The sequence below is a fragment of the Anser brachyrhynchus genome (genome assembly GCF_964034855.1).
Source record: "Anser brachyrhynchus genome assembly, chromosome: 12".
NCBI lineage: Eukaryota > Metazoa > Chordata > Aves > Anseriformes > Anatidae > Anser > Anser brachyrhynchus.
The window spans coordinates 14,977,890-14,991,954 of NC_137707.1; the positions used below are offsets into that span (position 1 = coordinate 14,977,890).

Consider the following 14,065-nt stretch of genomic DNA (forward strand, 5'->3'; position numbering starts at 1 on the left):
TGAGCATCTTATTCTGTGGAGAATTGAGGACATGTTCTCCGTTTCTGGGACAGAAGTAAGTCATATTATTTTGTGGTTACTTCCTCTGGGCGACGTCTTGAACTTAAAGCCCAGCTGTGCAATCATGCATCATCTCTTTCATTAGGGCTATTCCTGGTAATAAGATTCCTGCTATCTCTGATTTGCCAATTGTTTTCTGTGTAGATTGCACGTTTTGTCTGTAAAACCTCAGAACAAGATGGTAAAAGTGCAGTGGAGTCCTGAGCTATAAATATTACACTAAACCTAAGAAGCTAAACAGTAACAAAAATAATGTAGTGGGTATTTGCCTCGGGAGTTGGTATTTAAAATGCTCCTTATGCACTGGGTAAAGCTGTTTCCACTCCCATGTTAAGATAGCTTTGTCCTTATTTCAGAGCGGAGTGGTGATGAAACAACTTTTCCTGCATGGGTTTTGCTACCCGGGTGGTGGTGGGGTGTTTCACAAGCGAACATGGATGCAGGCTGTTAACATTTACAAACATGAGCAAACCAAGCAATATATAATGTGACAAGCAGTTAAAACTCCCCAGTAAAAAGCCCCTCGGAGTTTCAAAACTTGGTAATTATATCGATGCTAAGAAGCTTCTGAGCGGTGCCAAACCTGTGACTGAAGCAGCTGTATTATTGAAAAAAAAGCTTTATAACAATGAAAAGATTCCCCTGTAGTTATGGAAACAATAAAAATGGGATTAGCTATAAAGTTGGTGGGATGTTTTTTTGAAACACTCACCATATTTTCACTGTTTGGACTTTCCTGTAATTACAGAACTAAAGCAGTAACCTTTGAAACTCCTTTATTATTGAAATATATTTAATAACAAGGTTTAAATGACTATTGGCCATCAGCTGGACCAGAAGATATGACTGCCTTTATAGTTAGAAGACTGTCCTTTGGGTTTAAAGCCCTGTTTAAATAAAAACCACTGCTTTGTCACACAGTCTTTTAAAGAAAATGGGACAGTACTTGGTTTGTTCTGAAGTATTGATTCCATTGGAGGAAAAGGAAGAATAAGGAAAGAAATTTTCTGGCAGTGCTCAACAAAAATGGCCAACATCACTTGGGGCTTCTGAATTGGATTATGTAAAATGTGGGTGGGTGGGGGAGAACACAGGGAAAAGAAAACAATACAATTGTTTTATGAGTAAAAAGCCCCATCCTTGTAAGTGGTCTCTTTAAAAAGAAGCTCTGCATAAACTTAAAAAATGAGCTGAATTGAATATATAGAGGTAAAAAAGAAGAAAACAGAAGAAAAAAATCAGAGGTAAGGTCCAGAGGTAAACTTGAGGCTGGATTCAGCTCGGAAGCCACTGCTTCTGAGAATTCTGACTTCTTATAGATCTAGTGATAAATACCTACAGGAAGAAACTCAAAGCTACCAAATCTAGTGATCACTGGGAAGATACTAGAGTGGTGTATGACCACAGAGAGTAAGAACAGCACCCAAATGCAGAGTTTGTTTTGTATCTTCTAGCTTGCATAATGCTACCCAAGAGGAGAGCAGGAACAGGGTTAGGAAGCTGAGTATGACTAAAATATCATTCTAATTCATTCAACACAATCTTACTATGTTTTGGTAGGTGAATCCAGGTGAGAGTATAACAGCATGCTCACGATAGCAGAATAAAACCAAAGTTTGGTATTTTGGTGCCTCTGGGAAGATTAAATAATTCTAAAAATAACTTTCTATATATTTTATATATGGTACATTCTTTATTTGGCATATAACAAAAAGATGAAAGTCTGACTATTTGTACGTGACTCTTTACAATTAACTGGACAAGTCTCTAGAGTATGGATCATGTGATAAAGCTATTTTAGTTGTTGGCAGAAGGGAATATGTTTTTGACTAAGCACAGTGTGGTATAATCTGTATTCTGTACTTAGTAGCCACACCAGGAATTCTGTTCCTGTTGCTTGTCAGCTTGTAGAATTAAATGGACAGAAAGCGGCGCAGACATGTACAGTAAAGACAACCTTCTTCACCAAGAGAAGAAACTAATAACAAACCCCTGAAAATGAAGCACTGTGTCTTCATTTCAGAAGGATGCAAACTCATATCCCAAAGGATAGTATGGCAAGAAAGCTAGTGACATTAATACATAGTTAAAGTTGCTCTTTCCTCATAACTGAGATGTACTTTTTCCTTAGATCTAAGAATGTTCAGGTGGTGTTGGTTTAAAGCAGGTCGTGGCATGAGTATCTGAAGTAATTATTACTGTCTGAAAAGTTTAATTCACTTCTTCACGATAAAAGAGCATTTAACATATGTTGATTGCTTTTTTTTCTCTGCTCCCCCCTCCTCCACTTCTGCTAATAGCAAAACTCACAAGTTTTGGTCATGTAGGGATCTCATGGCACCAAAGGAGATAAGAAAAATTAAACGGAGTCTTTAAAGATCATTTGAAGCCAAGTGATAGAAGGGAGGCATTGAGAACAGAGAGCAGATGTCTTCCCTCAAAGAGTCAGGAGGTAAGCTCTGAGCCAGCCTGGTCCAAGCGTCATTGAGGGAGCTTTGAACTTGACTTTTCTGTATTCCCAGTTTAGCTTAATTTATTGGCTTTTTCCTCAACCTGTCGGTTGTCATATTGTTAGCCAGTGTTGAAGCTGTAAGGGAACAGAAGTGGTTTAATAATGTTGTATCACGTGATAGTAGTTAGAGAGATTTTAAGTACATTGCTTGACAAATTTAGTTACAAAGAGGTCTCAGAACAACCGATAGATCACAACTAAATTTCATTGGATTCCAGTTAGCAGTGAGAAACACGCTGAGTATAGAGGCTATTGATTCAGCCCTCAGCTTAGTTTTAATATCCAGAGCTGTGGAAACATGTGAAGAAAACTTTTGTACCTGCTTGGTTATTTTGGTCAGTGTTTTGCTTACATCCTTAAAGAATAACAAAGCACTAACTACACTTCAGTGATAAGACCTATTCCTAGATGCTTGTTGAAGGCACCACCAAATTAATGTAACGTGCCCTCGTGTTTGACACATTTTGAGGGGTCACTAGGGTTTTGCTTCAACGTACACTCTTATTTATAATTTAAGTGACGTCTGTTTGTTTCCTTTTTGCCATTACGGATTTGGGTTCAGAAGACCAGTGCTATGTAGGAATTGCTGTGCATATCCCATTCACACAGGAACATCTGACTCTGGAAAAAATTAAACTATTACTTACAGCTGCAGCATTACAAATCTTTGGATAACTGAGGGCAGGAATAGGGGAATGAGAAGGCAGAAAGAGGTGCTTTGTTACTACAGAATCTTGGCCACATCACATAAACTGTGGTCATGGAACGGGAAGCTTGTTTCCTGCTTCCATTCTGCACCCCATAAATTTGCACTGGGATTATTTTATCTAAAATTAAAAAATATATATACTTCAAACAGTTTTTTTCCTTAGTATTTTTCAGAGTAAGCAAAAGGCAAACTTCTGTTTTCAATACCAATGTACAAACCAGCACTATAAAATCTGGGTCATGTTTTGAGGTGGTGTGCATAATTCTAGTTGCTTTCAACTTTGAAGGCAGAAAGTGGTCCAGCACGGATGCTGATAAGAGTAACAAGTTTCATATTTGCATCCTTTTTATCTTCTACGAAAAGGACTTTACTTCAATGAGCTCATTTTATTTGCTAAAAGGAAAGCAGCATTTGGAAAACTGTAGCATATATTTCATGGCTGCTTAAGAAGTCTCCAGCTGTGTTTCAGTCAACTGTAGGCCTGTGGGGAGAGCCTATTCCACACAGCCTAGCACAGGATTTCCTTATGGCTATTATGTCTAAGCTCCGACACTGGATTTTTGGTTGCTGTTTACCCTGTGTCATACTTGAAATGTAGAAAATATGACTTCAGATCCCTGTGTAATAACTGAGGGAGAGGATGTGACTTGTTTAAATGCACACGATAGCCTGGAAATACATTTATCTCTTGGTGAGATCTTATTGTGATTAGACATTATGACCTAGGATACCGGATTTAAGTGATGTGCAGCATTGTCTATTTTGCTTAGTCATTCCCTTACAGTGCTGGAAGGAAGGTGCCAAAGCCTTCCATCACAGTTGGTGCACGTCGTACTGAGCCTGGTGCACGTAGTCCTGAGCCTCCTGATTGGCGCTGTGCTGGCAGGAATAAAGAACCACAGACCTGGGGGGATTCTCTGGGATCGGTGCAAACCTGCAGTTGTTGCTAAAGGCAGGAAAGGGTTGGTATGAGTAGACAAAGCATGGTGAAAGGAGTACAAACCTTAAACTGCCTGACATTTCCTTGGGCCACGAGTTGGTGTTCGTTTTCAGGTGTGATGCAGTAAGCTAGTCTCTAAATCAGAGGGGAAGAAGAAGAAGAAGTCAGACATATGAAGTGGGATTATGTCTGCAGTCCCCAGTCTACAAAGGGGAAGTGTGAACTTTATTTAAAACAGTAACTTAAATCTTTAATATCACTGTCATGTGCCTTTAACTTGGTCACAGAGCTTCTTGTAAGCCCCTTGATATTAGCATTTAATCTAAGAAGTGACAGCAGAAAGTTTATGCAAATACTGAGTCCAAATATTTAGCAAGAGCGTATGGAAAAGAACACCACGAACAGGACTTACATCCCCTGAAATTCACACTTCTGATGTTAGTCCTGAAATGGGGTTGGCTAGGCCCCGTGGGAGAGGAAGGAAGTGCTGACTGTATCCCTGCTCGTCTCTCTTGTCTGCCCACTGCCGTGCCATTTGGATCATATGCAGATTTTGGTTTACCAGGAACTTTCAACTAACCTAAGGACTTCACATTAGACTAAGTGCATGCTTTGAGCCATGATTTAGGGTATATCTTACGGTATTACGGTAGTCACTTCGATGTAATATAATAGCTTTTTGCCATATTTCTCATGAGGGGTCTGAAGAATTGCTATCTGCAGGAGCTATAAAAATAAAAATCTGCGAACACACTACCAAATGAATGAAGGTTCTTTTCTGACTGTTTTTGGCTTCTGCATCCCACTGTCAGTAAGCTTGTGCAAGCTGGCAAAAGCCTGTTGGGCTAGTACGAATTATTCAGTGATACTTAGGTACTGTTAGAAAATAGATTTGTAAACACAGAGAAATGGAAAGAACTGAAGGGCTAATAAAATAGCCAGAAATGAAACCTAGACGTTATGTGTGACATAAGTGAGATGCAGGGCAAGAGGGGTTCCCATTTTGGGGTGCCTTTCTGATGGGAACATTAAGAGGTGACTGTAGTGTTTTGGAAACAAGGCATTTATCCCTTAGGGACTGCCAGGGCCATGCAAGGGGGGTGTGCCCTACCTAGATAAAGGGTGAGATGCTATTTTCTGCTTAATTCTCTGTGTAGTGGTGTTTTGGTGTTTAAGAGCCTCAATGTCCTGCTGGAGCATTGCATAACTCTAGCTGTAGAAAAGGAAAGCCTTAGAGCTAGCTATAAGTCTGATTTTAGATTGGGTCATAAAATGATGGCCATGTGAGGGGACAAAGACAAAAACTGATGCTGTATAGCAGTGAGGAGTTCTACTTTCTAACCTAGAGGTTTTAAGGCCATAGATAAGAATTTAAAATGACAGCAATGGTAAAACTGATATGATCAGTGAACCTGGGTCCTGTGCCATTCTGAACTGATAAATTAAGAAAAGTATGGGGGAATGAATTGTAAGGAAATAAATGCATTTTTCACATGGAAACAAGGTTCCTTTTAAATAGAGTTAATAATAATATTACACATAAACATAAGTGAAGTTAAAAAAAGCTATTAAGCTTTCATTGTCAAATCCTTTACTGTTATGAAAATCATTCGAATTAGGTTTTCTTTTAATTCAGTGCCTTCTTATTATACTACTGCTTTTAATAAGATGGTCACAAATTGTTACTCCTTGGGATTTTGCTTTATTCAGTGCATGGAGCATGTATGTTATGGGTAAAATGGGTTTATGCGGTGAAGGGTGCTGCTACTTAGCACCCTGGCTCACTTACAGCAGTACAGAAGCAAGAGGCTAGATGATGAGACCACAGGCAGTACCCATACTATAGGAGTTAGGAGTGCTTCTTGATTTCCAGATCTATTTCAGCACCTTGGTCTCTCTAGAATATAAAGTTTCAAGCATTCTGGTCTTAGTGATGAATACAATGGAAGGATCTGCATTGATTCTATCCTCTGCAAAAGGTTGGAGTAATTCCATTAAATAGATAAGGACATGTGTTTGACAGAGGAATTCAAACACTGAGTGGCTGCTGTTAGAGATAAAATGCTGGGCTAAATGGAACCTATTGCTCTGACCCAGTGAAGCATTCCTTCTGTCCTTGCTGGATGCTCATTAAATGAACAAAGGCACTCCTGAACCCAGGGCTATGCTGGGGGCACATCCTACCTCCCAGCACGTGGATGTAGTTTTTAGAGATGGGTGCAGTGCTACGACAGCAGCTCTGAATTAACTTTGTACATAAGTCTGTAACACTCCCATGTAGAGTGATAAAGCATGCCTGGGGCTTTGTTTAGGTAGAGCAGCATGAAGACCATCAGTTCAAGCTGAACATGAAGATACCATGGTTTGTATGTCTTTTGTTAAAGAGGACAAGATCTTAGCAATCAGATCAGTTGCATGCATCAAAAATCAGTTTGTAAAATGATTATGGTGCTCTCTGGAAAGCTAATTTCTCTCTAGAAAGTAGAACAGGATGCAGTAATCCTGCCTGAAAACCCCAACCCATCAGACAGTTGGATCCAAAAGGTCACTCATAAGTAATAAGTTTGGGGAGCAAGAAAAACAAACTGCCAACTTCGATCCAGCCGTTTCATTTCATAGCAACATTTCATGACATTTTATTAGCATTTCACTTACTTCTTTAAAGGTCCCACGCACATTCATAAATTTATAGATAATATAGGCAGGCACGAGTATCATGGAAGATAATGCTATTCCCCAGCCAATGCGATTTGCCCAGAGAGGGAAGGTGTAGTCATCGTAGGTCAGAGGTTTGAAATTTATAATGCTGACTATCACAACAAACTAGGGAAGAGAAAATAACATGCATCATTGTTTTGAGACATGAAGCTTGGCTGGAAAACAGATCTCGTGTTTGCTTAGGCAGCTACCCTAAGGAATATTTCAACCCAGCTTTACCATTTACCTTCATCCTATTTATAGTGTACCTTGTACCGCTTAAACCATTGATGTTCTTGATGCATTTACTAATATTAACAGTTGTTTCCTTTCAGCTACTCTGGCCATGGAGTATTTGATATTTTGGTGGGAAGTTCAGGTGGTTGTCTGCCACTGTCTCACTTAAACTAGTGTTAGAGATATTAAAATAAAGATTCTGCAGATGAGAAAGACCTATTCAGGATCTTTGTTTCCCAGAGGCATTAGGTCTCATTTCCTTAGGAGTTCTGTACCCATTTCCCAATGAGAAGCATGTTGTAAACTCCAGCACAATACAGCTACTGAGTAAAGGTCGTGCTGCCTTAAGGCCTGGAAAATAAAGTTGTTTTTTTTTTTAACCTCCTGGTGCTACCCTATCCAGTACTGGAGGTAGGAAGGAAAGAGTAAGGTACCACTCTATTTGCTTCTTGTTATTTCCATATGGGTTGCAGAATTCCGTATTTGATTCTCTGGACTTGTATGTTCTGCTCCATGTAGCAATGCCAAGTTGTAGTATTTTGAGCTTAGGATTTCAAAGGCTACATGTACAAGGAGAGTAGTGGTGTGGGTTAAAGGAAATGGACAGTGAAATCATTAGACAAATACTGATTTCCTTTAGAGATTTTCTTGCCATGATGTACACAGCAGCAGTTAGCATAGAGGAAAGACTTCAAGGGGATGTTTCCTAACACCAGATATCTGGATGACCCCAACTTGCCTTGCTTGTGGAGAATTGTGTTTACTGCTAGGAACTGCTGTAATACATTACCTGTCACCAACGGGGACTACCTCTGCTAGGCGAATACAGGATTGTTAAAGGAATAATTGTCTGACAATTGTATAGCCTTTTCTGTATTATCCTAAACTACATGCATCACAAAACTATATCAGATTTTTATTTGCATAGAAGTATTGCTTTAAGAATGCACAGCTTTTAGCTATTTTTTAGCTATTAAGTCTTCTAAAATCATAGCAAGGTCCAATATCCATATTATTCATCCTGACCTTTTGATTTACAAATAAGCATAGGAGAAGATCCCAATATAAAACTGTAGTTTTGTTCTGAATCTAACCTTTACACAAAGCAGTGCTCACTCTTTGGGATTTTTTTCCCCAAATGAAAAACACAAGTGCTTCACTACAGATCAGGCAGATTACAAGGTACATTTAATACATGTTTGGTGTTTCACGTAATTACTGGGTATAATTGCATGCTACTTACTCTAAGCTGTCATTCTACCATTTGGGCATCATGGGGTCCTCCAATGAAAAATGAATTACCAGTGGGAGATGTGCTCTAATAAATGTGATACAAATGCAATGATTTTTAATCAAGTAATGTCCTTGAGGATATTGTTGCAATTTCTGGGTTCACAGACAAAGCACACAGGTGAAAAGTTACATCTCAAGAGGTTGTATACATAGTATACGCTTTGAGAGAAAGGGACAAGGTAAATCTAGTAGAAAGTAAAAACTTCTAAAATGCCTTTGTGAACTGCTAGATATAATTAGTAGCACATGGTGTTGAGCTGTTGGTATGATACTGGAAGAGTGAAAGACCTGCAGCAGCCAGAGATCAGATTGGGAAGAAAAAAGTATATACGGTTGTGTCTATGGTACTATTGCAGTGATGGAACCAACACATTCAAATTGAAATTCAGGCTTTTTTTTAAGAATCAGTCAAAACAAAACAAAAAAAGCACAATATATAACGTATACTGGTTCTTTTCAATTGCTTTTCACATTTTGTACTAAAGGGGAAAAAATCCTTCCTGGGTAAATCACTGCATAAATATTTCCAAGTCTTGGCAGAAACATCTGCTGGATGCTGTTGGATTTGGACTAGGCAGCCATCCTAGTATGCTGCTAATTCAGTGCATGAAGGCAAAGTCTGTATTAGTTGTCTTGAAGAAAAATATCTGCAATCCTCAACAAACTGAGCATCTGGAAACACTGCCCAGTGCACGTCTTTGTGGAGAGGCAGAGAGCTTTTATTTACAGTTTGATTTGGCAACTAATAACGTCAAGGTGAGTAAGCCTTGGAGCTGCAGATCAAATGCACAGTAACAAGCAGCAGATCCAGATTACAGAGAAGTGGATTGAATGTGGTTTCTCTGTAACCACGGAACCCCAGTGGGAGTCTGCAAAACATCTAATTACTGGAATTAGGAAAGGTTGACCTGGGATTTGGTTGCTGTAATTAAGTGTGAATTTTTCTTTTAATATTTTATTCTAAATGAATAATTTTATGGCTCCAAGGTAAAGATCGAAGTCTTTAGATCTGACTGGTGTTTACACAGGTACATGGGTACATGTAGTCTGTGCATATTTTTTTTTTCCATTGTCAGGTCTAGGTAACAAAGATGTGTGCTTGTATAAGGCAGGTATATAATGATGCTTTCATTAAGTAACTTTGATTTTTGTGAGAAGGGGCATGGTGCATTACAAATAATGTGTCTGATCTGATTTGGTATAAAATGGTGACCTTTAGTTCATGAAGTCTTTCTTTGTTTTTCACTTTCATTAACCATTTTATACAGTTTTCAGGCCTTCTAAATTAAACTTTCTTTGAATTACCCTATTATTCCTATTTCAAAGATGAGGCCAGCCACAGGATGCTGCAGTTTTTAAACTCAAATCTGTATCAGCTGAAATGAGAATGGTGAGGGATGGTGAACCTTATGCATTCTGATACACTTTACGTAATTTTATTTCCTATAGATAGCAAAGCTTTAGTAGTAAGGGAATTTCACCATTGATGAGTTCAGCTAAATCATAGACAGACTCGGCCTTTCTCTCCAGCACACACTTATCCCTGGCTAGATTATTTTCCTTGGGAAGGATGCTGGGAAGACACTGAAGCCACGCTTTGTGTTCCCTAACAAAGGCTATTTCCTTTACATCTTGAAGAAGTGAAGGAACAGAAGATGATCTCTGCCACAATTAGCTTTTCCTTCACAACCAAAATATTTTATACAAAATACCCCCTATGATATTGAAGGAGAAAAGAATTAAATAGGAGTGCCTTCTAGTCATCCTGGCAACACTGGGCATAACAAAGACTACCTTGCTCGATACCTTGATACTCGATGGCATATTCTAGGAAAGGCATACTAGCATTCTTTTGATGATGAAATAATTGTCAGCACTTACCAATAGAAAAGCAGGGCTAACAAATTTCCAGCACAATCTCCAGTAGAGGCCTGGCTTGAAGCCCATCATTTGTTGGATGTCTTCACTGAATCTGTCCACACCTAGAAGGGATGTGGACATCAGACTGGCATAAATCTAAACTGATGAGATGTTGGTATATCCCAAAACATGGGGTCTTCTTTCAGAAAGACTTCCGAATCAGAAAAAATACAAGATAAAATTGATCTCCTTTCAATGAGTAGGTGCATCTTTGATATTGCTATATCCAAGAATTAAATACCTGTGAGCGCATAATGTCTGTTGCAAATAGCTTTACCATTGGAACGGGGCACTTAACAAATACATAGCATTTAATTTGTGAACTGGATGTACAGTTCTTGTAATAATTGACTATTGTAACCTAACCCCTCAGCAGTATTATAAGTATATTAAAGGAAAACCCAAACCCTTACACAAACTCTGATAATGATGTAGATTCATATGATTCCTAAATTTACAAAGGAGGCTGTATTTGTTTTGCTTAGTGGCATGCTTCACTTATCTTTCAACGTTTCATTAATTACCACAGAACATTCATTATATTTATGACAAATGTCATTTCATCTTTCATCACCTATATAAGGAATGGGGTAGATGCTTCTTCTGCTCAGTGTAAATATGTACAAAATAAACTAGCAAGGTGCTGCTGGCCTGTTTTAGAGTATTCTTTGTGAGTTTGTGAATTACACTACGATCTAGAATTTTCTGAAATTGTTATCTCTATGCATCTAAATATTCAGTAATGTCATACAGCTTTTGTGGATACCCTAGAAGATAAATGATCTGTTCATGTGAGTAAAAACCATGAGTAGTCAGAACTTCTACCTATTGCAGTAGTTAAGGCAGCAGAGGATACCAAGAAAATCATTAAATGAAGACAGATCAAAAATTAGTCTTGCTCATTATACCAGAAATGTATAATACGGATTTAGAAGCAGGGGTGACTTGTTTGCTTGCTTAGTATCAAGACCTTGATATTAGTAACATACAATATTTCCATTGTATTTTCCATTCCCATTTGTATATTAAGCATGCAAGAAATAATGTATGAGGCTTTCCTTGCCAGCAAAGCTATATAATGCTACTCCATTCAAATCACTGAAGTTAGCTATCTCTAGTGGGATTTACTGCACCACAGTGTAGAGGAATGGAGGTACCAGACAAAAATTCTCAGCAGCTTGATCAGAGGGAAGAAGAGCTGTAAGTAACTGCTTCTCAGTCTTTAGTGTTTCTTGCATCCGTATAGTCTGAGGCTTTTCACGTGTGTGTTGGTACTTAGTACCTCTGACAGTCTAAGTACTAATAGCTATAAATTGGAATGGTAAATGGAAATCTTATTTTGGACAAATACAATGCAAATAGTTGTGGTAGAAATCTCCTCCTGCAGGCAACACAGAAAGGAAGATCTCCTGACTTTGCAGACTCCCATTCAGAAATGCTCTCTAGAGAGTGACTTCAGAACTGGAATAGTTCATTCAACACAGGCCAAAGCAAAAACCACAAATTTGCCACCCTAGGTTACTCACTGTTACAGAACGGGTATGTCCTGAGGAAGGAAGAAATGACGTTTCACTCAGCCCCTCCTAATTCCTTATGGGTTTTACAGGTTTACGTAAGTGTTCTGCACTCCATGTCTGAACACCTTAGCATTGCACAAGTACAGCGGGCTTTCTGTGAGTGGCATTAGCCTCAACTGGCTACAGATTTTGAGTAGTTTACAAAGGCATTTCCATGCTTTGCAGAAATGGATTTTATAATGGGGTAATTATGGCTGATATCAAAAAGTGGGAAAAATATTTCTTCAGAGTTGTCTTTGAAGAAGGAAACAGTCTCTAACTGCATGCCTTAAGGATACTGGCTCAGAGATAAGTACTTCTCTCTAGCTCCATCTGTCCGGGCAGACTGCTGGTTTGTAGTTGATAATTCTATTTAATGTTTTCAATAAGTTTGATTTTAAACCTGAACCCAACAGGTAAACAGCAAAAAGGCAGCTTTTTGCAGCACATGTTTGTTAGAGATGCTGTATAGTTGTCGTAATTGTTCCTCTTCATGTGGATCCATTCAGTAGTGTTTATTTAATTTAAATAATTAGGACAGCTCAAGTTTGCCCTTTGCATGGAGCCAAGGAAATGTATTTACAAGGTCTGGACACTTGAATGTGAACTTTGATTCTGCTCCGCCTTCCCCCAGTATTACATACAGGTGAAGCAAAGTAGCCAAATTTAAGAAAGGATCTGTAAATGCTCTTTGAATTTAATCTGATTCTATTTGCAGTGCCTTCTGTGAACTTTAAAGTGACTGAATTTCAACTGCTGTGAATACGGAGAATGAAATTTATCATTGTCCAGAAGGTCAAAGGACTAGATAACTATGAATAAAAGTTTTGCAGATGGCAGACAGATGTACCCACAGCTCAAACAGTGCTTTGTGTTCAATATCTACTGAAAATAAGGGATAAATAGTCCATGTTCTCAGACTGCTTTTTCAACAGCATGCTTTTTGGGTGCTATACATCTTCAAATAACCATTCAAAGAATCAACCTGTGAAGCAGAATGTAGCTACAGCTATATATGACAGTACTTGTAGGGCTTTTTTTTCTTTTGCAGTTTTTGAAAGCATTTACACTGTTATTTTGTGATTCTGTAGGATAACATAGGCAACTCAGTAGAATAAACCTAAACTGGGTGATTTCTTCAGTCACAAGACGGAACTGGTACCACAAACCAAACTCCTGATTACTTGCTGGAGACCTGGTGTCAAGTATAGAAATAACTTCCTTGCTTTTTCAGTGAAAAACAAGTTAGATTTATGTACAATTTGTGACCAGGCCCCATAGTTAAATACACTAAAGAGAATTTAAGTGTAGTTTCTGAACTAATAAACTATGTAGCTGCCTGGGAATGTCTCCACTGCAGTTGCCTGTTAAACAGCGTAGAAAACTTGGCCCATTCTCCATGTACGTAGTATCCGGGTGTCAAGGGAATTAACATGCGAAAATTCAGATTAGGTGGAAGTTGAAAAGTAGATTTAACTATAAATGCAAGTTATCCTCCTAACATTAGGACAGGATGTTTTCTTCCATCTTGGCGATGCAGAGATCTGAGTTCAGACAGAATTGAAGTACATGTTGACAATACCTCCTGCACTCCATGCATGCTAGACCTCTAAGTCATTTGGCTATACAGGCTTAAGAACCGTGCATTTGTGCAGAGGTGAAACTCTTCACTGGCCATGGCTGAAATATTTTATGGGCATGTTCCCAGAAAGTAGTGTTATAGCTACAACAACCATTTGGAGCCCTAGAGGCATTTCTTGTATGTGGTGTCTTCCACTCCTGTCTTGTTTAAGTCTGTATGCCTATGTGATGTGTAGTATCCTTTCATAAGCTTGGATTATTATTTTTTACTTTGGAAAGTAAAAATTAATAATAATGCCCTGAATGCCATATATTTGATTTAAATGAATCCAAGAAATCAAGTGAACTACACTGAAATAAAAAAGTAGTAAGAAAAAGGAGTTTTGAATCAACTTAGCCTATTCTACGCTAAATTTGGTTTCCATGTAAATGCTACTTTTGCCTCCTCATATTAGTAACTGTCCAGTTACAGAAGTATAAGGGATAATACAGTTTGCATGCAAATGAAGGATTGGAGTAACATTGCTTTGTTGAACCATCCTGTATTTTGGCCCATGGGA

The 14,065-nt window shown here is 38.5% G+C and overlaps 1 protein-coding gene across 2 annotated transcripts in view; it reads right to left on the bottom strand.

Moving 5' to 3' along the window:
* Positions 1-1,729: 1,729 nt before the first annotated feature.
* SLC6A2 (solute carrier family 6 member 2) overlaps positions 1,730-14,065 on the bottom strand; it is a 66,762-nt gene continuing 54,426 nt past the window's right edge. For both annotated transcript variants that reach the window (XM_080553039.1, XM_080553040.1), the window contains exons 12-15: positions 10,330-10,430; positions 6,877-7,044; positions 4,285-4,356; positions 1,730-2,647 (exon numbers count right to left, since the gene is read on the bottom strand). In XM_080553039.1, coding sequence (XP_080409165.1) covers positions 2,624-2,647; positions 4,285-4,356; positions 6,877-7,044; positions 10,330-10,430 — 365 coding nt within the window. In that variant the 3' untranslated portion in view covers positions 1,730-2,623. The remainder of the gene's footprint in view (positions 2,648-4,284; positions 4,357-6,876; positions 7,045-10,329; positions 10,431-14,065) is intronic.